At 51.1% G+C, this 25,783-nt stretch overlaps 1 protein-coding gene across 2 annotated transcripts in view; it reads left to right on the plus strand.

The window, feature by feature from the left end:
* Nucleotides 1-25,783, plus strand: part of DAAM2 (dishevelled associated activator of morphogenesis 2) — a 517,936-nt gene that overhangs the window by 472,439 nt on the left and 19,714 nt on the right. For both annotated transcript variants that reach the window (XM_069236334.1, XM_069236335.1), the window contains 2 exons: nt 2,869-3,000; nt 14,179-14,349. In XM_069236334.1, the coding sequence (XP_069092435.1) occupies nt 2,869-3,000; nt 14,179-14,349 (303 nt within the window). The remainder of the gene's footprint in view (nt 1-2,868; nt 3,001-14,178; nt 14,350-25,783) is intronic.

Genomic DNA, 25,783 nt, shown 5'->3' on the forward strand with positions numbered 1-25,783 from the left:
GCAGATTTTTAAAAAGTGGTGCAGCACCCAGCGCAGTGCCACTTTTCTTGCACCCCTTAACGCCCCCCTAGCACCTCCATGTGTGCACCTTATTTAAAATATGGCGCACCATGGCGGTAGTCAGGGGTACTAGCATCATAATTTTTTACGCTAGCCCGCGCTTTCCAGGATTAACGTAAAAAATGTTGACACTAATCCTGTAAAGCACCCAGAGGCCCATTAAAAACAATGGGAGCCTCCCTATAAAACCTGCTCTGAGCTGGCGTTAAAAATACTGATAAAAATGATGCAAAAAAATCCCTTCGATTTCTTTGCACCATTTTTTCACCCCCCCCCCAGCGCTGGAACGCCCCCCCTTGCATACATTATGCCTGGCCCAGACATAATGTGGCACAAGGGATTACAAAGCAGCGCAATGTGAGCAGTGCATCACTTTGTAAATATGGCGCAGCGTTTTTGGCCTTCCAACGCCACATTTGCGTTAAAAATTGATGCTAATGTGGCGTTGGAATGGCGCTAGTCCCTCTTAAATCTGGGCCTTTGTTTGGTAGCAGTGGATTTAGAAGCCACTCATTGGTTGGCTCCCTTGTCACTCTCATTTCCTTGTTTCTTAGTGATCAGCTGTGCTAGTCTTCCTTTTCGTGTGTTTGTCCCTCCCCTGGAGCATGGATGCATTACTTGTGTTCTTCCTCTGTTCATGTTTTAAGCTCTACTTTTTTATATCTAAGCACTCTATGAGACTGCATCTTTTCCTGTCTCCCTTGCATGCTTCCTGCACTCCATGCTCCTTTTCCTGCCGACCCTCGCTGTCTGTCTGCTTGCCCCCAGCTACTCCCTTCCACGCTCTGTTGTCACCAGTGTACCCCGCAACTCGCTCCTCCCCTCTGTTATCTGTATGCTTGCTCCCAGCCCCTCCCTCCACTCTCCCTTGTTGCCCCTGATTGAATGTTCCTTCTTCCTTGTCTCCTCCTGCCCCCTCCCTCCCAATGTGTTGCCTCCTGCCCCCCACCCCGCAATTAAAAAAGCCCACTATGATGCAGCCAGTGCTGTGTTGCCCATATGCCATCCATTCCTCCGTTTTGCCATCGCTAACAATAAAAAAAATTGTTATGACTCAGTCAGCACTAGCTGTATTGTAGCATTTTTTTGTTGTTGTTGTGTTTACTTTCAGCCCTGCTGCACATCAAACACAGTGGGGTCTAGCATAGCAAAGAAAAATTAACGAAATAAATAGCCCTCTCATAGCCGAGATATATTGGCTTTGCCAATGCTTGTTTAATGAAATAGTTGCCCTCCACAACATTGAGGAAAATATATTCCAAGTTCAACCAGCAGATGGCGAGATACTATGCATGTTCATTTATACCGGAATGCAAGGTCCCAACTATGTTACAGGAAAATAAAGTATTCGCGGCTAGGGCTTACTAGGTTCCGGTTAGGTCTTTCTCGTTGAGAGCAAGAAGTTCCAGAGTCACAAATAACCATTTTATGTCCCATGGGCGTCACCTTTCTTAGAGAAAAATACTAGCCAGGAGCTAGTCTAATCAGTTTGTCGCCGTCGCCAAACCTTGCAAGGTGGATTATTAAGTGCTCATAGAATTGCTAAACCAAGGCCAAACTCACACCCCTTGTGCCCCCTGGAGCCCACTCTACATGCAGAAAGGGTGTCACCCTAGACTATTTAGGTAAGATCCCTGTAAGGGATATCTGTTGGGCTGCTACTTGGTCAACGCCACATACCTTCACCAAGCATTATTGTGTAGACGTTCTGGCATGTCATCGGGCTTCAGTTGGCCAAGCTGCCCTAAGAACACTTCCCTACATTTGCATCATCTGCTTGCAGGGCGCTGCTTTGTAGAGGGACTGCTTCGTACTCTGTGCAGAGCATGTGTATCTACAGCCACACGTGCTACGAACGGAAGATTAGTGCTGTAGATTCACATGAACCCATCCTTGTCCCCGGAGGCCAGCAAAGATCACAGATGTTCCTATGTCTTTTTACTTCCTTTATAATGCACAACACACTCTGGGACTGACATAAGGAATGTGGTGCTGCACCTTGTGTAGCGCCACTTTCCTTGCGCCCTTTCGCGCCCCGTAATGCCACCATGTGTGGGCCATATCTAAGATACGGCGCACCCTGGCTGTAGTTAGGGGACTATCGTCAACATTTTTGACTCTGGTTTGGAGCTTTGCAGGATAAGTGTCAAAAATGTTCACGCTAATCCTGCAAAGCGCATTGAGGCCCATTGTAACCAATGGTGTGCCTCCTTTAAATGCCTGCTCTGAGCAGACGTTAAAAGTGCAGAAGAAAATGTCGCAAAGAAATCTCTTAGATTTCTTTGCACCATTTTTGCGGCCCCCTTCGGGAACTCCCCCTTTGCATACATTATACCTGGCCCAGGCATAATGTAGCGCAAAGGTTACAAAGTGGGGCAATGCATGCACATGTAAATATGGTGCTGGGAAAAGGGCACCTTAGCGCCTCCTTGGAGGCAAAAAATGACACTAAGGAGGCGCTAAATTGGTGCTAGGCCCTCTCAAATATGAGCCTCTGTCTTCAGCGCCGCACTCCACTTACACTGCCCCTCTGAGCAGAAAACCTTCTCCGGTGGAGCCAGCGTGCTGGGTAAAGGGTAAGTAGCATTTTCCATGTATACTCTCTTTCCATCTCCTATGTCTCTGCTGCTCCTTCTTGCACTCTCTACCGTCTTCTTAGCTCTTTGGGTCTATCCCGAGCAGTGCAGTTTGGGATGTGTGTTGCTTCCCCAGTGGTTGCCCCATTAGAATTGATGCTGATCCAAAGGTGTTGTGCAGTGTCTTGTTACTTTTATCCAACCCTGTATCGTTGTTTTGGGTTTCTTGCAGGAGCTTGACTATCAGAAACGGCGGCTGCGAGAAGGCGGAGACCGGTTTGTCCCGGTCATGAGTGACTTCATCACTGTCGCAAGCTTCAGTTTCTCGGAGTTGGAAGACCTGCTCAGCGAAGCCAAAGATAAGGTACATTTGGTGAACATAAGGGGTACACCTGTGACGAAGAGTACGTGTGATGTGGGTTAACAACTGAAGTGCACGTAAGTAAGCGAGCGAGGCGCGCCTGCCAACTAATCTAAGTAAAGTACTGTTGGTGAATGTGAGTGAGTGTGCAGGGTGTGTTGACAATGTGGATTATCAGGTTTATCATTCACTGCCCACTTCCAATGGGTTCACTTTGCACACCTCTGGCGGCCACGGGGCTTGCACCCCATTTTCTCAGCTCAGCGCAGGAGCATCATGAATGGAGCAGAGAACGGATTAACTTGGGAAACCAGCATCACTGTTGTGAGACTGGTTGGATGCTCTGTATATGGGCTACGGGCAGGCCTGCTTCAGGGTCCACACACCATAAATACTCCACATCACTCCTGCTCCAGCAAGAGGACAGAGGGTCCCCCCCAGTCTCCTGCAGCCTCTGCCAAATCAATCCCAAGTTTTATGGTATCATGAGGCAGTTAAACCATCTTTCTTAAGCATAAAGTGTGCCTCTTACTTAAAAGGTTTATGTCCAGAATTGACAACATTGACATAGTAGTAAGAACAGCATTTCTGTTTTTTTCCTCTTGCATGTAAGTCCTGTTACATAGGCCACCTGAACTCTTGTGACAGAGGGAACCCTTAAAAAGACAAGCAATGGCTGAAGGAACTGACCTAACCAAACTGATGGCTGATGGGGCTGGCCCAGAGAACATTCTCTCTGTATTTGAATGTGTTGATGACACAAGCTGTGTTAGGTGTGTATAGCTACCAATAGCCATACCTGAAAGGTGAGAAAGTCTGGCCCACTAACGGCTCAGTTGTTTTGTAAATCAGTGCATTGCAGAAGGGTACTGCCAGTCATTCTCTGATGGAATTTGCCCAGTATGTAGTTGTGACCCTGCCCACTGAAGAACATAAGTGTACCTTCAGATTTATTATTTTTCACAGACATTTTCTAAATATGTTCTCCTACCATACTTAGGGCCAGATGTGCACAACTTTGAAATTGTGTGGTCCTAATTGCAATTTCCTTTGAATTGCAATTAGGAAATCACAATTTCAAATGTGTGAAACTCTTTTCTGTTTCATTTGTGATTCCCAGTGGGTCTCAAATAGTCCTACCTCATGAATATTAATGAGGCAGGTCTCGCTTTGCGACCCCATGGGAATCGCCAGAATCACAAGGATGGTGACCTGCTGGGGTCAGCAGACCACCCTGGCTGTGATTGCTTTTAAATAAAGTCATCTTTTTTTTTAATGCAGCCCGTTTTCCTTAAAGGAAAAACTGATATGTTTAAAAAAAAGAAAGTGGAAAGCTTTCTTTTCATTTTTTGAGAGTACCTGCTCTTAAAAAATGTTCTCACTAACATTTTTAACCACCAATTTCAAATTGGTGAATTAACATCAATTTGAAATTGGTGGTAAAATGCTAACGTTTTGCAACTGCATTTCGTTCGCAAAACATTCCCACATACCACTGTGATTTGGTATTAGGAAGGGTTGCTCCTTCCTAATATCGAATTGCAAACATAAGTTGCGATTCGCTAACAGGCTACTGAATCGCCATTTGGGTTTAGTACATTTCAAAATTCCTTTTTGCGTTCGCAAAGGGGCTGTTTCTGCGAATCAGCCCGTTTGCGACCTCAAACAGGCTTCGTACACGTGGCCCTTAGTTTAGTGTCTAACGTCCCTTCGCGCTGTACCTGCAGCGTAAGCATGTGCGGTTACACCGGGGACGTGGCGTTGTACTGACCCTTCAACGGCTGCAAGGGGGGCCTGTGGTTATATCAGTGTGATTTTAGCTTAGCAGGTTGTTGTAACATACACATCTGCTCATACTTAACTCTGCGGCTGTCCAAGTGGGACTGTTGATCCATTGGTTAGATACATATGTAAATACAGTGGTTTCCACTTCAGTTTTCCACAGGGCAAAAAATATATGTAGAGAAATAATGACACAACTTTGTAAACCAAACAACTGAGTCAAAAGTCACCAGAACCTCGAGTTGGCAACACAGATCGATGTTACAGATGTTCCTGCTATCTGCACGTCACATTACATGTTTACTTTGGTGTAATTAACTAAAAGCTGTTTTTTCAAAAGTGAAATGGATCTTTAGAACAGTAACTAAAATGCTAAGCTAGAAAGTTTGGCTTTCTTTAGTAAAAAGAAGAGAAAAATATTCAATCGAGTAGTTGAGAATGAATGGTTTTGGATAAAAACACTTATTTGGTTTGTTAAAAAGCCCTAGTATTTGTGGAACAGAGAGAGGTTCAGCCTGCAGTGTGCCATAGCAGCAGCTCCAAGGAGCAGCTTAGTTTCCAGGAAGAGGCTGCTGATGAAACAAGGGGCAGTGCTGAACTCTCTAAAGGGGCTTCCCCGCTGCCCCGCCCCTCTTACAGGCCAGCTGACCCGAGCAATGGCCAGCTTCCGGAAGCTAGGCCTCCCATTGGACGAAATCCGTATTTCACGGAAGTGACGTACTGTCTGTTAAATAACTCGATATCCCCGTGAAATTGGGGTTTTTAACATGAACGTCAATTCACCAAAAGGCAAGGGGAGCGGAAGTGACGCCACACGCCATTTAACCTTTACATTCGCTCACACACACGCTTAGAGATACACACAATCACACATACACACTCTCTCACATCAACACACTCTCACCTGCATGCACGCAACGCACATTTAAAAGCATTTTTTTGCTTAACTCAACTGCAAGGCAGGGTCATATTTCAGCTATTTCTACTCCATTTTCATTATACTAATCGTGAATAATATGTTATTATTCACTATTTGTGTAATGAAAGTTGAAATACAACAAGGAGATTGCAGCCCCAACTGATGTTCATTAGGACGAGCTGCCCCTGTGTTTTAGGCGTTGATTTTGCCACCTCTGAGGTCGGGGGTCGCAAATGAAGAGCCAGGGGTCGCAGCTGTGACCCCGGGCGACTCCCAATTGGCGGCCATGTTTTTTAAACCAGTAAGCTGCTGCTTTCATTCCATTGAAAGCACTCAAACATGTAATATTGGTGGATAAATATAGAAGAAAAAGTCCCCAAAAAAGTGGGGGTTCTAGTTATATTTAAACATTAAGAATGTTTAATTCAGTCAATCACTTCCATACCTTGTCTTCCTGTCCTTGAGCCGCTGTTAGGTCACTTCCTGGCCACACACCTGGGGCTCGTGACTAAGACGTTGCTTCTGATCTCAAGCCAAGGGCTTCTGTGGGTCTAGCACCTTGACGCGGACTCATTGCAACCCTGGAAGGAAGCGGTCTGATCCCTCAACGCTCACCTGTTGAGCGCCTTCAGCTCCACCTCTTCCTGAAAGTGGAAAGTTCACGCAGGACAGATGTGCACTGAGTGACTGCTGCTTCCTTCCTCAGTGGGCGCGCTCTCCGTTGAGTCCGGTGATGTGTGTAGGCCATGGGAATCCATGTGTGGTGAGGCAGATTCAAGGAAGCGGGGCCTACACAGGAGGGCCTCTGCCGTCACCTGTGCCCTTTAAATACATATCAGATGGTTCCTACATCCTGGAGGGATGTCCCAGACCTTCAGTTACATGAATGATAGGCTTTGAGATGTTATAGTAGGGATTTAGTACATCTCCCCAAAGAGAAGTCACAAGATTTCCAGCAGCATGGTTTAAAAATCAGAGGCATTTGTCATTTTTCTGTCCTAGTAGTTTGTCATAAGCTCAAGTAGCAGCAACTGAGAACATTCAGTTGTGCAGAGCATTAACCAGGGCAGTTAGACGATACCTACGTACGTAGGTGCTCACACCGCTGTCATGAGGCATAAGGGGTGTTCTTTATCTCTTATAATGTCCCAGGACTGTGGGGTAAAGGCACCCCGTACAGAACTGAACCGTTTGTACGGTCAAGGGGAGGTAGCAGTGACCACTTTTTAATGCAAGCGTAATATTTGCCAACAGCTGCTGAATGTCCCGGGTGTTCAGAAAATGAACCCACATTATCCTTTGTATGGGATTGCGCTGGATGCCAGCATCGCACGCCGCCTTCAGATAAGCGGTCTCTTTTGTCTTTATTTGCCCTTTCCTTTGACTCGGTATGCGTCTTTTCACTTTTTTTTTTTTAGATCTTTCTTCCTTCCTTTCTCCGGTGTTTTTCTTATCTTTATCTGTCAATTCACATTTTACTATAAATCCCTCTTTTTCCCGTCTGTATGTGGAAGCCACAAGTTACTTGTCGGGACCCGAAGTGTCGAAGCAGTTTTCCCATTCTCTGTCTGTGGGAAATGTGTCAGTACCTACAAGTCCTGGTTCTTTCGCTGCTTGTTTCTCTCCCCTTCTCTCTTTTGTTCTCTAATGTTCTTTTTTCTCTTTATTTTCACACTTCTTTCATTATTTTTCCTCTTTATCTTTTGTTGGCTAGCTTCCTTCCCTTTTTTCTTTTGTCTCACATTTGCTCAATTGCTTCTCTTAGTTGTGTTTTCATTTTCTTGTTCTTTCTTTTCCTTCTTTCTTTCATTTCTTTGCGACCCCTTCTCTTTCTTCCTTTTGTCTGTTGTAGTCCTTTAATCTGCCCCATCCGCTTTCTCTCCTGAGGCCTAGTTATCAATGGAGCAACAGGTGCAGTGGCGTCGGGCCCAAAGACCTATGGACCTCACTCTACTCTAATTACTGCTGTATTTTTCTACCGAAATTGCAGTCAACTATTTTCCTTTCTTACTCCTGGGCCCATGACACCGATACTACGCCACTTGTCCTCGCCATCTTTACTCCCGACTCCCTCTTTCCTTTCACCCTCCAGTGCCTCCCAAATGATATTGTTGTTATGGTGTTTTGACCATTACACTCTGATGCTAAAAGTTTATTTCTGATAAAGGTTTATATGATAATTGTATATGTTTTAAGATAGAAGAAGAAAGTAAATGAAAGTGCTTTAGTTATCTGCAGAGCCACTGGCATTATATGGCAGGAAAAGAGTGAAATTATGCGGCAGGGTTGACCAATTTATGTGGCAAGAAAAGTCCAGTTATGAATTTACAATACCAATAGCTCTAACTCAATAAAATGCAAGACCTATTGGATTGCAAATACGTGTTTGATATTTTTTTCTATACACAATGAAACATGTTCGCATTTAATCTGGAAAGTTGCATTTTAGGACGTAAACCGTGGAAACCTTTTCAGTTTTCACACAGACTTGTGCAAGGCTTAAAGCTTGCAACTTTTGCCTACTTGTAAAATGTTCCTAGAACTTGGGAAGGTTGTAGGAAACAAGTTGTAAATGTATCCCCCTCCCACCCCAACTCCAGGTGTGTGCGATGCCTTTCAACTCACCATCAGATCTCCCCCTCTCCTGTTACTAAATTTGTCATGTTTTGCCACGTTTTTTTTTCTCACATATTTGACCCTTATTTCTTGCTTTTACCTTTGAGCTTAAGTATAATGAATGCACAATTCAGTTTTTATTGTTAGAAAATCGAAATTGGATATTTAGCACATGCCTGAAAGCTCCTGCACCTTACAATTAAACAAACTCTTGGAAAATGCCCCCAAAGCCGCAGTAAAGTTATGAGAGGTAGAGGCGAGGCCCCGGCTTCGGAGACAGTTTATGGCTGACCTAGCGCACAGGGGCAGCTCTGGGCCCCTCGAGGCACCCTAAAGTCTGACCGTCCCCGGGCAGGGGTGTAAATCAGACGGACACAGTGACGAGCATCTGTCAGCGCCCAGTCCCGGGGAGGGATTTAGGACTGCCCCCACCCCCCCGGGCTCACAGCCCCACTGGGCGCGCTCATGTCTGCCGCCGGGCAGGGGAGCCCTGTCCCACGTCTGTCGTGTTATGTTTCTTAGACTAGTCGTCTGCAGATAAGAGAGATGCAGGGTGAAGTTATGTCTAGCTGCTTATATCTGCTGGTCACGTGTGCTGGGGTAAGGCGCCCTGAAGAGAGATGTGCAGCGCCTTCCGCAAGGATGCTTGAGTCCAGAGTGATGTGCATTATCCGACCCTGTCCTTTCCAGTTACTATCAGAAGACTCCCCCGTTCCCGAGTGGTATGGCCCCCTTCTTGTACTATTGGTATACCCCTTCCATGCCCTATGGGTATATCCCCCTTTAGCTCCGTGGATATTGGCACATCCGTCTCAATGTTGGTATATTCCCTTCCCTTCCGTGTACTATATTCCTGTCGACTCCATGCACTGTGGGTATATCCCCTTCCCCTCCATGTTGCATTGGAATCTCCCCTTCCCCCTCCATGTTGCATTGGAATCTCCCCTTCCCCCTCCATGTTGTATTGGTATATCCCCTTCCCTCCATGTTGTATTGGTATATTCCCTTCCCCTACATGTTGTATTGGTATATCCCCTTTCCCTTCATGTTGTATTGGTATATTCCCTTCCCCTCCATGTTGTATTGGTATATTCCCTTCCCCTACATGTTGTATTGGTATATTCCCTTCCCCTACATGTTGTATTAATATAGCCCCTTTCCCTCCATGTTGCATTGGTATATGCCCTCCCCCCTCCATGTTGTATTGGTATATCCCCTTTCCCTTCATGTTGTATTGGTATATTCCCTTCCCCTCCATGTTGCATTGGTATATCCCCTTTCCCTCCGTGTTGTATTGGTATATTCCCTTCCCCTACATGTTGTATTGGTATATCCCCTTTCCCTCCATGTTGTATTGGTATATTCCCTTTCCCTACATGTTGTATTAGTATATCCCCTTTCCCTCCATATTGTATTGGTATATTCCCTTTTCCCTCCATGTTGTATTGGTATATTCCCTTTTCCTCCACGTTGCATTGGTAAATCCCCTTTCCCCTCCACGTTGTATTGGTATATCCCCTTCCCTCCATGTTGCATTGGTATATCCCCTTACCCTCCAAGTTGTATTGGTATATTCCCTTCCCCTACATGTTGTATTGGTATATCCCCTTTCCCTCCATGTTGTAGTGTTATATTCCCTTCCCCTACATGTTGTATTGGTATATCCCCTTCCCCTCCATGTTGTATTGGTATATCCCTTTCCCCTCCATGTTGTATTGGTATATTCTCTTGTCCTTTCCTCTCCACGGACTATTGGTCTATCCCCCACGCTATTGGTCTAGCCCCCTTTCTTTCCATGTGTTACTTTCGGTATATCCCATGTACTATTCCCCCACATGTATTACTGGTATATCCCCCTTTGCCTCCATCTACTATTGGCCTATCCTCCTCTCTTTCCATGTGCTAATGGTATCCTGTGCTTGGCAGTGAGGGACTTTCTCCAGGTGTGGATGGCTGGAAGCGTCTTGAGGGCGCAGTGGGTATGAATCCCCAAATGCTAAAGACGTCCCTTCACTGTAGTTAAATGGAGGACAACTTCTCAGTACCTGGGACGAAAGAAAAGCATGCAAGATATTGTACTAGGAAAAGAGACAGAGTCTTGGTACCAGCAGGTCAGGTACTGCCAGGGCCATGGTACCAGCAGGCCAGGTACTGCCAGGGCCATGGTACCAGCAGGTCAGGTGGTCAGGTACTGCCAGGGCCTTGGTTCCAGCAGGCCAGGAACTGCCAGGGCCATGGTACCAGCAGGTCAGGTGGTCAGGTACTGCCAGGGCCTTGGTACCAGCAGGTCAGGTACTGCCAGGGCCATGGTACCAGCAGGTCAGGTACTGCCAGGGCCATGGTACCAGTAGGTCAGGTACTGCCAGGGCCATGGTACCAGCAGGCAGGTGGTCAGGTACTGCCAGGGCCTTGGTACAAGCAGGTCAGGTACTGCCAGGGCCTTGGTACCAGCAGGTCAGGTACTGTCAGGGCCTTGGTACCAGCAGGTCAGGTACTGTCAGGGCCTTGGTACCAGCAGGTCAGGTACTGTCAGGGCCTTGGTACCAGCAGGTCACGTACTGTCAGGGTACTGGTACTACCAGGATAGGTACTGCCAGGGCCATGGTACCAGCAGGTCAGGTACTGCCAGGGCCTTGGTACCAGCAGGTCAGGTACTGCCAGGGCCTTGGTACCAGCAGGTCAGGTACTGTCAGGGCTTTGTTACCAGCAGGTCAGGCACTGCCAGGATGCCAGCAGAACAGGTATTGCCAGGGCATTGATACTTGCAGGACAGGTACTGCCAGGGCCTTGGTACCAGCAGGTCAAGTACTGTCAGGGCCTTGGTACCAGCAGGTCAAGTACTGCCACGGCCTTGGTACCAGCAGGTTAGGTACTGCAAGGGCCTTGGTACCAGCAGGTCAGGTACTGTCAGGGCATTGGTACTAGCAGGATAGGTACTGCCAGGGCCTTGGTACCAGCAGGTCAGGTACTGCCAGTGCCTTGTTACCAGCAGGTCAGGTACTGCCAGGGCCATGGTACCAGCAGGTCAGGTACTGCCAGGGCCATGGTACCAGCAGGTCAGGTACTGTCAGGGCATTGTTACCAGCAGGTCAGGCACTGCCAGGATGCCAGCAGAACAGGTATTGCCAGGGCATTGATACTTGCAGGACAGGTACTGCCAGGGCCTTGGTACTAGCCGGTCAGGTACTGCCAGGGCCTTGGTACGAGCAGGTCAGGTACTGTCAGGGCATTGGTACTAGCAGGATAGGTACTGTCAGGGCCTTGGTACCAGCAGGTCAGGTACTGCCAGGGCCATGGTACCAGCAGATCAGATACTGCCAGGACCATGGTACCAGCAGGCCAGGTACTGCCAGGGCCTTTGTACCAGCAGGTCAGGTACTGTCAGGGCATTGTTACCAGCAGGTCAGGCACTGCCAGGATGCCAGCAGAACAGGTATTGCCAGGGCATTGATACTTGCAGGACAGGTACTGCCAGGGCCTTGGTACCGGCAGGTCAGGTACTGCCAGGGCCTTGGTACCAGCAGGTCAGGTACTGCCAGGGCCATGGTACCCGCAGGTCAGGTACTGCCAGGGCCATGGTACCAGCAGGTCAGGTACTGCCAGGGCCATGGTACCAGCAGGTCAGGTACTGCCAGGGCCTTGGTACCAGCAGGTCAGGTACTGTCAGGGCATTGTTACCAGCAGGTCAGGTACTGCCAGGGCCATGGTACCAGCAGGTCAGGTACTGCCAGGGCCATGGTACTAGCAGGTCAGGTACTGCCAGGGCCTTGGTACCAGCAGGTCAGGTACTGTCAGGGCCTTGGTACCAGCAGGTCAGGTACTGCCACGGCCTTGGTACCAGCAGGTTAGGTACTGCCAGGGCCTTAGTACTAGCAGGTCAGGTACTGCCAGGGCCTTGGTACCAGCAGGTCAGGTACTGTCAGGGCCTTGGTACCAGCAGGTCAGGTACTGCCACAGCCTTGGTACCAGCAGGTTAGGTACTGCCAGGGCCTTGGTACTAGCAGGTCAGGTACTGCCAGGGCCTTGGTACCAGCAGGTCAGGTACTGTCAGGGCATTGGTACTAGCAGGATAGGTACTGCCAGGGCCTTGGTCCCAACAGGTCAGGTACTGCCAGGGCCTTGGTACTGCCAGGGTCATGGTACCAGCAGGTCAGGTACTGCCAGGGTACCAGCAGGTCAGGTACTGCCAGGGCCTTGGTACCAGCAGGTCAGGTACTGTCAGGGCATTGTTACCAGCAGGTCAGGCACTGCCAGGATGCCAGCAGAACATGTATTGCCAGTGCATTGATACTTGCAGGACAGGTACTGCCAGGGCCTTGGTACTAGCAGGTCAGGTACTGCCAGGGCCTTGGTACCAGCAGGTTAGGTACTGCCACGGCCTTGGTACCAGCAGGTTAGGTACTGCCAGGGCCTTGGTACTAGCAGGTCAGGTACTGCCAGGGCCTTGGTACCAGCAGGTCAGGTACTGCCATGGCCTTGGTACCAGAAGGTTAGGTACTGCCAGGGCCTTGGTACTAGCAGGTCAGGTACTGCCAGGGCCTTGGTACCAGCAGGTCAGGTACTGCCAGGGCCTTGGTACTAGCAGGTCAGGTACTGCCAGGACCTTGGTACTAGCAGGTCAGGTACTGCCAGGGCCTTGGTACCAGCAGGTCAGGTACTGTCAGGGCCTTGGTACTAGCAAGTCAGGTACTGCCACGGCCTTGGTACCAGCAGGTTAGGTACTGCCAGGCCCTTGGTACTAGCAGGTCAGGTACTGCCAGGGCCTTGGTACCAGCAGGTCAGGTACTGTCAGGGCATTGGTACTAGCAGGATAGGTACTGCCAGGGCCGTGGTACCAGCAGGCCAGGTACTGCAGGGCCTTGGTGCCAGCAGGACAGGTACTGCCAGGGCCTTGGTACCAGCAGGTCAGGTACTGCCAGCGCCTTGATAACAGCCGGACAGGCACTGCATTTCCTGACAAAGCCACATACTACGCTCCAGAGAGTGTTAGTACTTTTCAAAGGAAGTGTCTCCTCTTGCCAGTTTCCATTTAAAGCTGTAGCAAGTGAGGACATTTCTGCTCCGCTGATAGAGCTCGCACCCCAGGGCTGGAGACCACAAGCACCGCCACATCTTCCATAACCAGCTGCTGGGGATGGAAGATGCGTGCCACCATTGATGCATGGACAGGGAGAGCAGAATTTTAAAGTTAAAAAATAGAAGAAGGACTACAGTTTTATTTCAACTAAGCGCACAGAATGACCGCGATCATCAACGTAGAATTACAGCAGAGGCACTAAGAACATAAATAAAATGCAATTTTTAAAGCCACTATCATGCTGGTTAATTAAACTGCTTCCTGATAACAGCTGCTAACTGTCCCTGCTTTGGAAAACATAAAAAGGCGCCTCCCACCGTTTTCAGTCCACACTCTAAAATCCGGGACATGAGCTAAATTTCCCAAAATCTGCCGGGACAGCAGGTGAAAATCCAGGACTGTCTTGGGAAATCCGGGACGCCTGGTCACCCTAGCCTGGATGACGTGGGCCCGGCTGTGTCAGTCGCCACTGCTGGCTCAGCTGGTGTGTGGTCTGGTGACCAGGAGCCCTGCTGATGGCTGCAGACCAGAGGACACAACCCTCTCAGACTGCAAGCCTTCATCCCCGGAGGAGCCACCAGGCCGCTGCGCACTCACAGTTGAATGACCGTCCATTGTTGACCTCATGGAGGCCAACGCCCCTCTTCGTAGATACTTGTTTATTTTTATAAGCAGTCTTGTTAGCTCTTGGCTTCTTCTTCTGTTCTTCTTTGGTACCGTCAAAGTGAATCCCATAACTAACCACGACTTCCTTCTTCTCCTGTTTGTTTCTCCATCTCTTGGGTAGTACGCCAAGGCGCTGACACACTTCGGAGAGAGTGAGAGTAAGATGCAGCCAGATGAGTTTTTTGGCATCTTCGACACCTTTCTGCAGTCCTTCGCAGAGGCCAAGCAGGATTTGGAAGCCATGAGGAAACGCAAGGAGGAGGAGGAGCGCCGGGCACGCATGGAAGCCATGGTGAGGCGGGAGGAAGTGAAGGGGAGGGGCTTGATGTGTACTGATTCCACTGTTTGCTGCCCTCATAAACTATTGTAAAACTGTAAACTTCGCACTTGTATAGCGCACTACTCACCTGTTAGGGTCTCAAGGCGCTGTACGCATACCGCTGTGGAACCCCTCCTAGCTTTTCCCCACTCCTGGGCAACCCCCAGGGTGAAGCCAGGCATCCAAGCGCTGTCAGGGCCGTTGTGGAGATTAAGCAAGCTATTGCCCAGAGTTACAGAGTGGGACCCATTAATTAGATTAGGCACCAAGGCAAGAATTATCTGGTCAAAGGGAATTGAGCCCAAGACCCGCCGAGGCGGGAATTGAACCCTGGTCCCGGGCCAGATCTCTGCATCAGGGTCTGCCGCTCTAACCATTGTGCCACACTTCTCCACATTGTACTGCTAATGCACACCACTGTTCTCCATAATGTACCCGACTGTATATCATCTCACTGAGGAGGATGTGTTGACCACTATTCATTTCTTTTATTTACAAAAACTGTTTATTAACAGCACAAAGTAACCAGTGCTTAATTTGTAAAAGTATGGGTGCCAGGGCCCTCCTCAGTAGAGTACTGCAGCTTGAACCGCCCACTACCCCTGCCAGCACTGCCAATAATAGTACCCAAAAAACTACTCACCAGTACACTCCTACAAGTATGGTAACGCAGACTATTCCAGGCCCTCAAAGCTATAACAAATGGCTTGGGTGGCAGTTCTTAGTCATTATTAATTTATATGAAACTAATTCAGAGCTCTTGTGGTGCTCATCTCTAAATTAGACAAACAGCGCCACCATGTGACAGACTGTCATAAGTGCTGGTGCTTACAATTAAGTGCCTAGCACCGGCTCAAATTAAGCACTGAAAGTAACACGTAGGCTGGTAAAGACACAACTCTGTCGGATACCGAACAAACTACTTTTACAGAACATTACAAGGTGACAACATTGTGACCCCCAAGGGCTTTAGAAAGAATCAGAGAGCCCAGACATACATCGGGTCCTTAGAATCCGCATGTTGTTAAAGCTGCGCTTATCCCAGGACTCACTTTGGTATTTATTGATGCATTGATTGGTGACCCATCACTTACCGGCTCTGGACTGGGCAATACAGAGAGTCTATCAGTCTGTTTATGTAAATGCAACGAGCATTATTGTCCTAGCAGTGAACACTGGATGTAACCTGCCACTCGCTGTGTGTAGAAATGTTCATGTGCTGTAAGATAAACTGTGAATGTGTGCTGTATAACCAACTACAACTGTGTGTGACAAGCTAAACTGTGAATGTGTGCTGTGTCCTCAACCACAACTGTGTGTGACAAGTTAAACTGTGAATGTGTGCTGTATCCTCAGCTACAAGGGTGTGCGACACCCTAAACTGTGAATGTGTGCTGTATCCTCGGCTACAAGGGCGTGCTGCAAGTTAAACTGTGAATGTGTGCTGTATCCTCAGCTACAAGGGGGTGCGACCCCCTGAACTGTGAATGTGTGCTCTGTCCTCAGCTACAATGGCGTGCTGCAAGTTAAACTGTGAATGCGTGCTGTATCCTCGGCTACAAGGGCGTGCAGCAAGCTAAACTGTGAATGTGTGCTGTATCCTCGGCTACAAGGGTGTGCTGCAAGCTAAACTGTAAATGTGTGCTGTATCCTCAGCTACAAGGGTGTGCTGCAAGCTAAACTGTAAATGTGTGCTGTATCCTCAGCTACAAGGGTGTGCTGCAGGTTAAAATGCGAATGTGTGCTATATACTCAGCTACAATGGTGTGCGGCAAGCTAAACTGTAAATGTGTGCTGTATCCTCAGCTACAAGGGCGTGCAACACCCTGAACTGTGAATGTGCGCTCTGTCCTCAGCTACAAGGGAGTGCTGCAAGTTAACCTGTGAATGTCTGCTGTATCCTCAACTACAAGGGAGTGCTACGAGTTAAACTGTGAATGTGTGCTGTATCCTCAGCTACAAGGGAGTGCTACGAGTTAAACTGTGAATGTGTGCTGTATCCTCAGCTACAAGGGCTGGCAACACCCTAAACAGTGAATGTGTGCTCGGTCCTCAGCTACAATGGCGGGCTGCAAGTTAAACTGTGAATGTGTGCTGTATCCTCAGCTACAAGGGCGTGCGACAACCTGAACTGTGAATGTGTGCTCTGTCCTCAGCTACAAGGGAGTGCTGCAAGTTAAACTGTGAATGTGTGCTGTAGTTTCAGCTACAAGGGTGTGCGACCCCCTGAACTGTGAATGTGTGCTCTGTCCTCACATACAAGGGAGTGCTACGAGTTAAACTGTGAATGTGTGCTGTATCCTCAGCTACAAGGGCGTACTGCAAGTTAAACTGTGAATGTGTGCTGTATCCTCAGCTACAAGGACATGCAACACCCGGAACTGTGAATGTGTGCTCTGTCCTCAGCTACAGTGGCGTGCTGCAAGTTAAACTGTGAATGTGTTCTCTATCCTCAGCTACAAGGGCGTGCGACACCCTAAACTGTGAATGTGTGCTCTGTCCTCAGCTGCAATGGCGCGCTGCAAGTTAAACTGTGAATGTGTGCTCTGTCCTCAGCTACAAGGGCGTGCAGCAAGCTAAACTGTGAATGTGTGCTTTATCCTCAGCTACAAGGGCGTGCGACACCCTGAACTGTGAATGTGTGCTCTGTCCTCAGCTACAAGGGAGTGCTACGAGTTAAACTGTGAATGTGTGCTGTATGCTCAGCGACAAGGGCGTGCGACACCCTGAACAGTGAATGTGTGCTCTGTCCTCAGCTACAAGGGAGTGCTGTAAGTTAAACTGTGAATGTGTGCTGTATCCTCAGCTACAAGGGCATGCGGCACCCTGAACTGTGAATGTGTGCTCGGTCCTCATCTACAAGGGAGTGATGCAAGTTAAACTGTGAATGTGTGCTGTATCCTCAGCTACAAGGGCGTGCGGCACCCTGAACTGTGAATGTGTGCTCGGTCCTCATCTACAAGGGAGTGATGCAAGTTAAACTGTGAATGTGTGCTGTATCCTCATCTACAAGGGCGTGCGGCACCCTGAACTGTGAATGTGTGCTCGGTCCTCATCTACAAGGGAGTGATGCAAGTTAAACTGTGAATGTGTGCTGTATCCTCAGCTACAAGGGCGTGCGGCACCCTGAACTGTGAATGTGTGCTCGGTCCTCATTTACAAGGGAGTGATGCAAGTTAAACTGTGAATGTGTGCTGTATCCTCAACTACAAGGGAGTGCTACGAGTTAAACTTTGAATGTGTGCTGTATCCTCAGCTACAAGGGAGTGCTGCAAGTTATACTGTGAATGTGCGCTCTGTCCTCAGCTACAAGGGAATGCTGCAAGTTAAACTGTGAATGTGTGCTGTATGCTCAGCGACAAGGGCGTGCGACACCCTGAACAGTGAATGTGTGCTCTGTCCTCAGATACAAGGGAGTGCTACGAGTTAAACTGTGAATGTGTGCTGTATCCTCAGCTACAAGGGCGTGCGGCACCCTGAACTGTGAATGTGTGCTCGGTCCTCATCTACAAGGGAGTGATGCAAGTTAAACAGTGAATGTGTGCTTTATCCTCAGCTACAAGGTAATGGCGCAAGTTAAACTGTGAATATGTGCTCTATACTCAGCTACAAGGGTGTGCAACACCCTGAACTGTGAATGTGTGCTCGGTCCTCATCTACAAGGGCGTGCTGCAAGTTAAACTGTGAATGTGTGCTGTATCCTCAGCTACAATGGCGTGCTGCAAGTTAAACTGTGAATGTGTGCTCTATAATCAGCTACAAGGGCGTGCTGCAAGTTAAACTGTGAATGTGTGCTCTATCCTCAGCTACAAGGGCGTGCGGCAAGTTAAACTGTGAATGTGTGCTGTATCCTCAGCTTCAAGGTTGTGCTGCATGGCGAACTGTGAAAGTCTTGTGCATGCTAAGAAGTGACTGTGTGTTGCACAATGGACCTTGAATGTGTGCTGCATGGTGAACTGCAGATGTGTGCCACATGTTGGCCTGTGACTGCTAATAGCATGGTGAACTTTGAGTTCAAGCTTCCTGGTGAACAGAGGGCGTGTGTTGCATGCTGTGCACATGTGCACTGCCTCATGCTGAGTTGTGAATATGTGTGACATGCTGGCCGGTGACTGGTATAATTTGAACTGTTCATGTGCACTTTTTCCTGAAGTTTGAGTGTTTTGAACTCTGAATATGGTTTACTTGCTGAACTGTGAATGTGGGCGGCATGTTGAATTGTGATATGCATTGTGAAAGTGAGAAGTGAGTGCGAAGAGTGTTTTTTGCACAATAAATCATGGGTTTCCCCCTCACTGTTGTGCACAAGTTTGGTTGGAGGCAAAAATTATGCATCTGATGGTTATGGCACAAGAGAGGGGGCATGCCACTGTGTTGCCTTACAGTGAGAACTTGGTGGCAGGTGAGAGCGTGGTAAATTGGACCCCCTGTGGAGATAGGACCCTTCGACACCACGCGAGCTGTGCAGTTTATGTTGCCCCACTGAGGCAAAGTTTTGTGAAGGTAAGAGTGAACTTCAAGATGCACAGCTGAAAAGTGTGTCCATCTATGCAAGCACCAAAAGGGGAAGTCACTCAGTATCAGTGCCAGGCCAGTGTACCAGAGGCCCATGGGGGGGGGGGGGGCACAGTGGGGCTGGGAGCTTTGCATCGTGTCCTCCTGCTGGGGAGAGGGCGCAGGAACGCCTACCTTAGGTGAGGGCACATTGACGCCTGCCAGGGAGTGCTACGAGGGTGGGTAGTTTATGACCTGCCCGGGTCCCATCCAAGGGCCCAGCAAGAGGCATAGTACAGGGCCACTGGAATTCTGCGACTGTATGGCAGCCACGATTTTCGCATAATTATAGATTTGCAGCTTTTGCCACATAATCCATCATCTGCCCCCTAATCTGCAGAATTTACCACGAGAACATTTTGTTTCTAGCTCAAACGGTTCAAAAGTTACAACAAATTCAGTGACACGTGTTTCTGCACAGTGGAAGGCCCTTTCCAAAGCTGGACTGGCCACCTTTTTGTTGCTTAGTGCCATATTTGGTTATTAAGATGGTACTAATGAGGTGCAACCATTGCAATTGTTACTAGGTTTAAAAATGATGACATAATTAAGTAATACTATTACAAAATGTGCTGCATTATGCCGCATAATTTGCATTTTCTTGCCGCATAATTTACTCATCCAATGGCCCGTTCCTGCCGCATAATTTCAGCGGCCCTGGGCATTGAGCATCTGTCCGGGCAGATCAGAAGTTGACTCTAGAGCATGGAGTGGGACAGCACAGAAACGCAGGACACGCTTCCCTCCCACTCACACAGCAGGACTGGCGCCTTGGGGTGGTTTTCCCCAGGTGAGGCGCTTAGTTCAGCGGCCCTGCCCACGCTCAGCCTCGGACCCTCCCTGCTCTGGCCAGCGGCCTCCAGCTCTCAGCAGCTGAGAGGGGCTGAGCCTGGGTTCATTCTCCTGTCCCAGTTGCTGCTGGTCGCCTTCTCAGCTCCACCCGTGGGGTCATGGGAACTAACCCCCATGTGCGAGCTTCATCCTTTCCCAAGCACCAGAGCTCACAAGAGTTCACAGCGCCTGGCCTCTGTCACTCCTCCCTCTCCACGGCTCACACATCTGTCTGTCTGCAGCATGGGCAGCCTCGGAGCTCTGCTGTGTGATGGATGTATTAGCAGACACGGGGGGGGGGGGGGGGGACACAAGGGCACTGGTGAGGAGGGCACGCCGGGCACGCACTGGTGAACACACTGACACTGGGAGGCGCTGACACTGGGGGGCACAAGGACACTGGTGAGGAGGGCACGCCGGGCACGGACTCGGGAACACACTGACACTAGGAGGCGCTGACACCGGGAGATGCTGACACTGGGGGACGCAAGGACACTGGTGAGGAGGGCACGCCGGGCACGCACTGGTGAACACACTGACACTGGGAGATGCTGACACTGAGAGATGCTGACACTGGGAGACAAGGACACTGGTGAGGAGGGCACGCCGGGTACGCACTGGTGAACACACTGACACTGGGAGGCGCTGACACCGGGAGATGCTGACACTGGGAGAAGCTGACACTGGGAGACAAGGACACTGGGACGCGCTGACACTGGGAGACAAGGACACTGGTGAGGAGGGCACGCCGGGCACGCACTGGTGAACACACTGACACTGGGAGGCACTGACACCGGGAGATGCTGACACTGGGGAACGCAAGGACACTGGTGAGGAGGGCACGGCGGGCACGCACTGGTGAACACACTGACACTGGGAGATGCTGACACTGAGAGATGCTGACACTGGGAGACAAGGACACTGGTGAGGAGGGCACGCCGGGCACGCACTGGTGAACACACTGACACTGGGAGATGCTGACACTGAGAGATGCTGACACTGGGGGACGCAAGGACACTGGTGAGGAGGGCACACCGGGCACGCACTGGTGAACACACTGACACTGGGAGGCGCTGACACCGGGAGATGCTGACACTGGGGGACGCAAGGACAATGGTGAGGAGGGCACGCCGGGCACGCACTGGTGAACACACTAACACTAGGAGGCGCTGACACCGGGAGATGCTGACACTGGGGGACGCAAGGACACTGGTGAGGAGGGCACAGCTGGCACGCACTGGTGAACACACTGACACTGGGAGGCGCTGACACCGGGAGATGCTGACACTGGGGGACGCAAGGACACTGGTGAGGAGGGCACGCCGGGCACGCACTGGTGAACACACTGACACTGGGAGGCGCTGACACCGGGAGATGCTGACACTGGGGTACGCTGACACTGGGGGACGCAAGGACACTGGTGAGGAGGGCACGCCTGGCATGCACTGGTGAACACACTGAGACTGGGAGGTGCTGACACCAGGAGATGCTGACACTGGAGGACGCAAGGACACTGGTGAGGACGGCAGGCCGGGCACGCACTGGTGAACACACTGACACTGGGAGATGCTGACACTGAGAGATGCTGACACTGGGAGACAAGGACACTGGTGAGGAGGGCACGCCGGGCACGCACTGGTGAACACACTGACACTGGGAGATGCTGACACTGAGAGATGCTGACACTGGGGGACGCAAGGACACTGGTGAGGAGGGCATGCCGGGCACGCACTGGTGAACACACTGACACTGGGAGGCGCTGACACCGGGAGATGCTGACACTGGGGGACGCAAGGACAATGGTGAGGAGGGCACGCCGGGCACGCACTGGTGAACACACTGACACTGGGAGGCGCTGACACCGGGAGACGCTGACACTGAGAGATGCTGACACTGGGAGACAAGGACACTGGGAGAAGCTGACACTGGGAGATGCTGACACTGGGAGACGCTGACACTAGGAACCGCAGACACTGGTGGACACACTGACACTGGGAGGCGCTGACACCGGAAAATGCTGACACTGGGGGACGCAAGGACACTGGTGAGGAGGGCACGCCGGGCACGCACTGGTCAACACATTGACACTGGGAGGCGCTGACACCGGGAGATGCTGACACTGGGGGACGCAAGGACACTGGTAAGGAGGGCACGCCGGGCACGCACTGGTGAACACACTGACACTGGGAGGTGCTGACACCGGGAGATGCTGACACTGGGAGACGCTGACACTGAGAGATGCTGACACTGGGAGACAAGGACACTGGGAGAAGCTGACACTGGGAGATGCTGACACTGGGAGACGCTAACACTAGGAACCACAGACACTGGTGGACACACTGACACTGGGAGGCGCTGACACTGGGAGATGCTGACACTGGGGGACGGAAGGACACTGGTGAGGAGGGCACGCCGGGCACGGACTGGTGGACACACTGACACTGGGAGGCGCTGACACTGGGAAATGCTGACACTGAGACATTCTGGCACTGGGAGAAGCTGACACTAGGAGACGCTGACACTGGGAGATGCTGACACTGGTGGACACACTGACACTGGGAGGCGCTGACACTGGGAGATGCTGACACTGGGGGACGCTGACACTGGGGGACAGAAGGACACTGGTGAGGAGGGCACGCCGGGCACGGACTGGTGAACACGCTGACACTGGGAGATGCTGACACTGAGAGATGCTGACACTGGGAGACAATGACACTGGGAGGCGCTGACACTGGTGGACACACTGACACCGGAAGGCGCTGAGACTGGGAGATGCTGACACTGGGAGACGCTGACACTGGGGGACAGAAGGACAGTGGTGAGGAGGGCACGGCAGGCACGGGCTGGTTTACACACTGACACTGGGAGGCACTGACACTGGGAAATGCTGACACTGGGAGACAAGGACACTGGGAGGCGCTGACACTGAGAGATGCTGACACTGGGAGATGCTGACACTGAGTGATGCTGACACTGGGAGACAAGGACACTGGGAGGAGCTGACACTAGGAGACGCTGACACTGGTGGACACACTGACACTGGGACGCGCTGACACTGGGAGATGCTGAAACTGGGAGATGCTGACACTGGGAGACAAGGACACTGGGAGAAGCTGACACTTGGAGACACTGACACTGGGACATGCTGACACTGGGACACGGGGACACTGGGAGGCGCTGACACTGGGAGACAAGGACACTGGGAGAAGCTGACACTTTGAGACGCTGACACTGGTGGACACACTGAGGTGCAAACACCGGGAGAGATGCTGATACTTGGAGATGCTGACACTGGGAGACGCTGACACTGGGGGACGCAAGGACACTGGTGAGAAAAGCACGCCGGGCACGGACTGGTGGACACACTGACACTGGGAGACACTGACACTGGGAGATGCTGACACTGGGAGATAAGGACACCGGGAGGCGCTGACACCGGGAGGTGCTAAAACTGGGAGACAAGGACACTGGGAGGCGCTGACACTGGGGGACGGAAGGATAGTGGTGAGGAGGGCACGCCGGGCACGGGCTGGTTTACACACTGACACTAGGAGGCACTGACACTGGGAAATGCTGACACTGGGAGACAAGGACACTGGGAGGCGCTGGCACTGAGAGATGCTGACACTGGGAGATGCTGACACTGAGTGATGCTGACACTGGGAGACAAGGACACTGGGAGGAGCTGACACTAGGAGACGCTGACACTGGTGGACACACTGACACTGGGAGGCGCTGACACTGGGAGATGCTGAAACTGGGAGATGCTGACACTGGGAGACAAGGACACTGGGAGAAGCTGACACTTGGAGACACTGACACTGGGACATGCTGACACTGGGACACGGGGACACTGGGAGGCGCTGACACTGGGAGACAAGGACACTGGGAGAAGCTGACACTTGGAGACGCTGACACTGGTGGACACACTGAGGTGCAAACACCGGGAGATGCTGATACTTGGAGATGCTGACACTGGGAGACGCTGACACTGGGGGACGCAAGGACACTGGTGAGAAAAGCACGCCAGGCACGGACTGGTGGACACACTGACACTGGGAGACACTGACACTGGGAGATGCTGACACTGGGAGATAAGGACACCGGGAGGCGCTGACACCGGGAGGTGCTAAAACTGGGAGACAAGGACACTGGGAGGCGCTGACACTGGGAGGCGCTGACACTGAGAGAAGCTGACACTGGGAGACACTGACACTGGGAGGCACTGACAGTGTGAGAAGCTGACACTGGGAGACACTGACACTAAGAGGCGCTGACACTGAGAGATGCTGACACTGGGAGATTCTGACACTGAGTGATGCTGACACTGGGAGACAAGGACACTGGGAGGAGCTGACACTGGTGGACACACTGACACTGGGAGGCGCTGACACCGGGAGATGCTGACACTGGGAGATGCTGACACTGGGAGACAAGGACACTGGGAGAAGCTGACACTGGGAGAAGCTGACACTGCGACACGGGGACACTGGGAGGCGCTGACACTCAGAGATGCTGACACTGGGAGACAAGGACACTGGGAGAAGCTGACACTTGGAGACGCTGACACTGGTGGACACGCTGACACTGGGAGGCGCTGACAGTGGAAGGTGAAAACACCGGAAGATGCTGATACTTGGAGATGCTGACACTGGGAGATGCTGACACTGGGGGACGCAAGGACGCTGGTGAGAAAAGCACGCCAGGCACGGTCTGGTGGACACACTGACACTGGGAGACACTGACACTGGGAGATGCTGACACTGTGAGATAAGGACACCGGGAGGTGCTGACACTGGGAGGTGCTAAAACTGGGAGACAAGGACGCTGGGAGGCGCTGACACTGGGAGACGCTGACACTGGGAGGCGCTGACACTGGGAGGCGCTGACACCGAGAGAATCTGACACTGGGAGACTATGATACTGAGAGATGCTGACAATGGGGGAGCACAAGAACACTAGTGAGGAGTTCACACCGGGCATGGACTGGTGGACACACTGACACTGAGAGACGCTGACACTGGGAGGCACTGACACTGAGATGCCGACACTAAGAGATAAGGACACTGGGAGGTGCTGACACTGGGAAGTGCTAAAACTGGGAGGCGCTGACACTGAGAGATACTGACACTGGGAGACAAGGACACTGGGAGGTGCTGACACTGAGAGGCGCTGACACCAAAAGAAGCTGACATTGGGAGACGCTGACACTAGGGGACACAAGGACATTGGTGAGGAGGTCACGCTGGACACAGACTGGTGGACACAATGACGCGGTTAGGCACTGACACTGAGAGAAGCCGACAAAGACAGATCCTGACACTGAGAGATGCTGACACTGGGCGACACTGACACTGAGAGATGCTGACACTGTGAGACACGGACACTGGGAGACAAGGACATGCGAGACATGGACACTGGAAGACACAAGGACATTTGGTGAGGAGGGCACGTTAGGCACGGACTGGTGGACACACTGACACTGGGAGGCACTGACCCTGGGAGATGCTGACACTGGTAGGCGCTGACACTGGGGGACACGAACATTGAGAGACACTGACACTGAGAGATGCTGACACTGGGAGACAAGGACACTGGGAGTCAAGGACATGCAAGACATGGACACTAAAAGACACAAGGACATTTGGTGAGGAGGGCACGTCAGGCACAGACTGGTGGACACACTGACACTGGGAGACAAGGACACCGGGAGACGCTGACACTGAGAAAAGCTGACACTGGGAGACGCTGACACTGGGGGACATAAAGACACTGGAAAGAAGGGCACACCGGGCACGGACTAGTGGACACACTAACACTGGGAGGCACTGACACTGGGAGATGCTGACACTGGGAGACACAAGGACACGGTGAGGAGGGTACCCCTCGCATGGACTGGTGAACACACTGACACTGGGAGGCGCTGATACTAAAGGAAGCTGACACTGGGGGACACAAGGACCCTGGTGAGGAGGGTACACTGATACTGGGAGGCGCTGACACTGGGAGATGCTGACACTGG

The sequence above is a fragment of the Pleurodeles waltl genome, chromosome 5 (genome assembly GCF_031143425.1).
Source record: "Pleurodeles waltl isolate 20211129_DDA chromosome 5, aPleWal1.hap1.20221129, whole genome shotgun sequence".
NCBI classification, from domain to species: Eukaryota; Metazoa; Chordata; class Amphibia; order Caudata; family Salamandridae; genus Pleurodeles; species Pleurodeles waltl.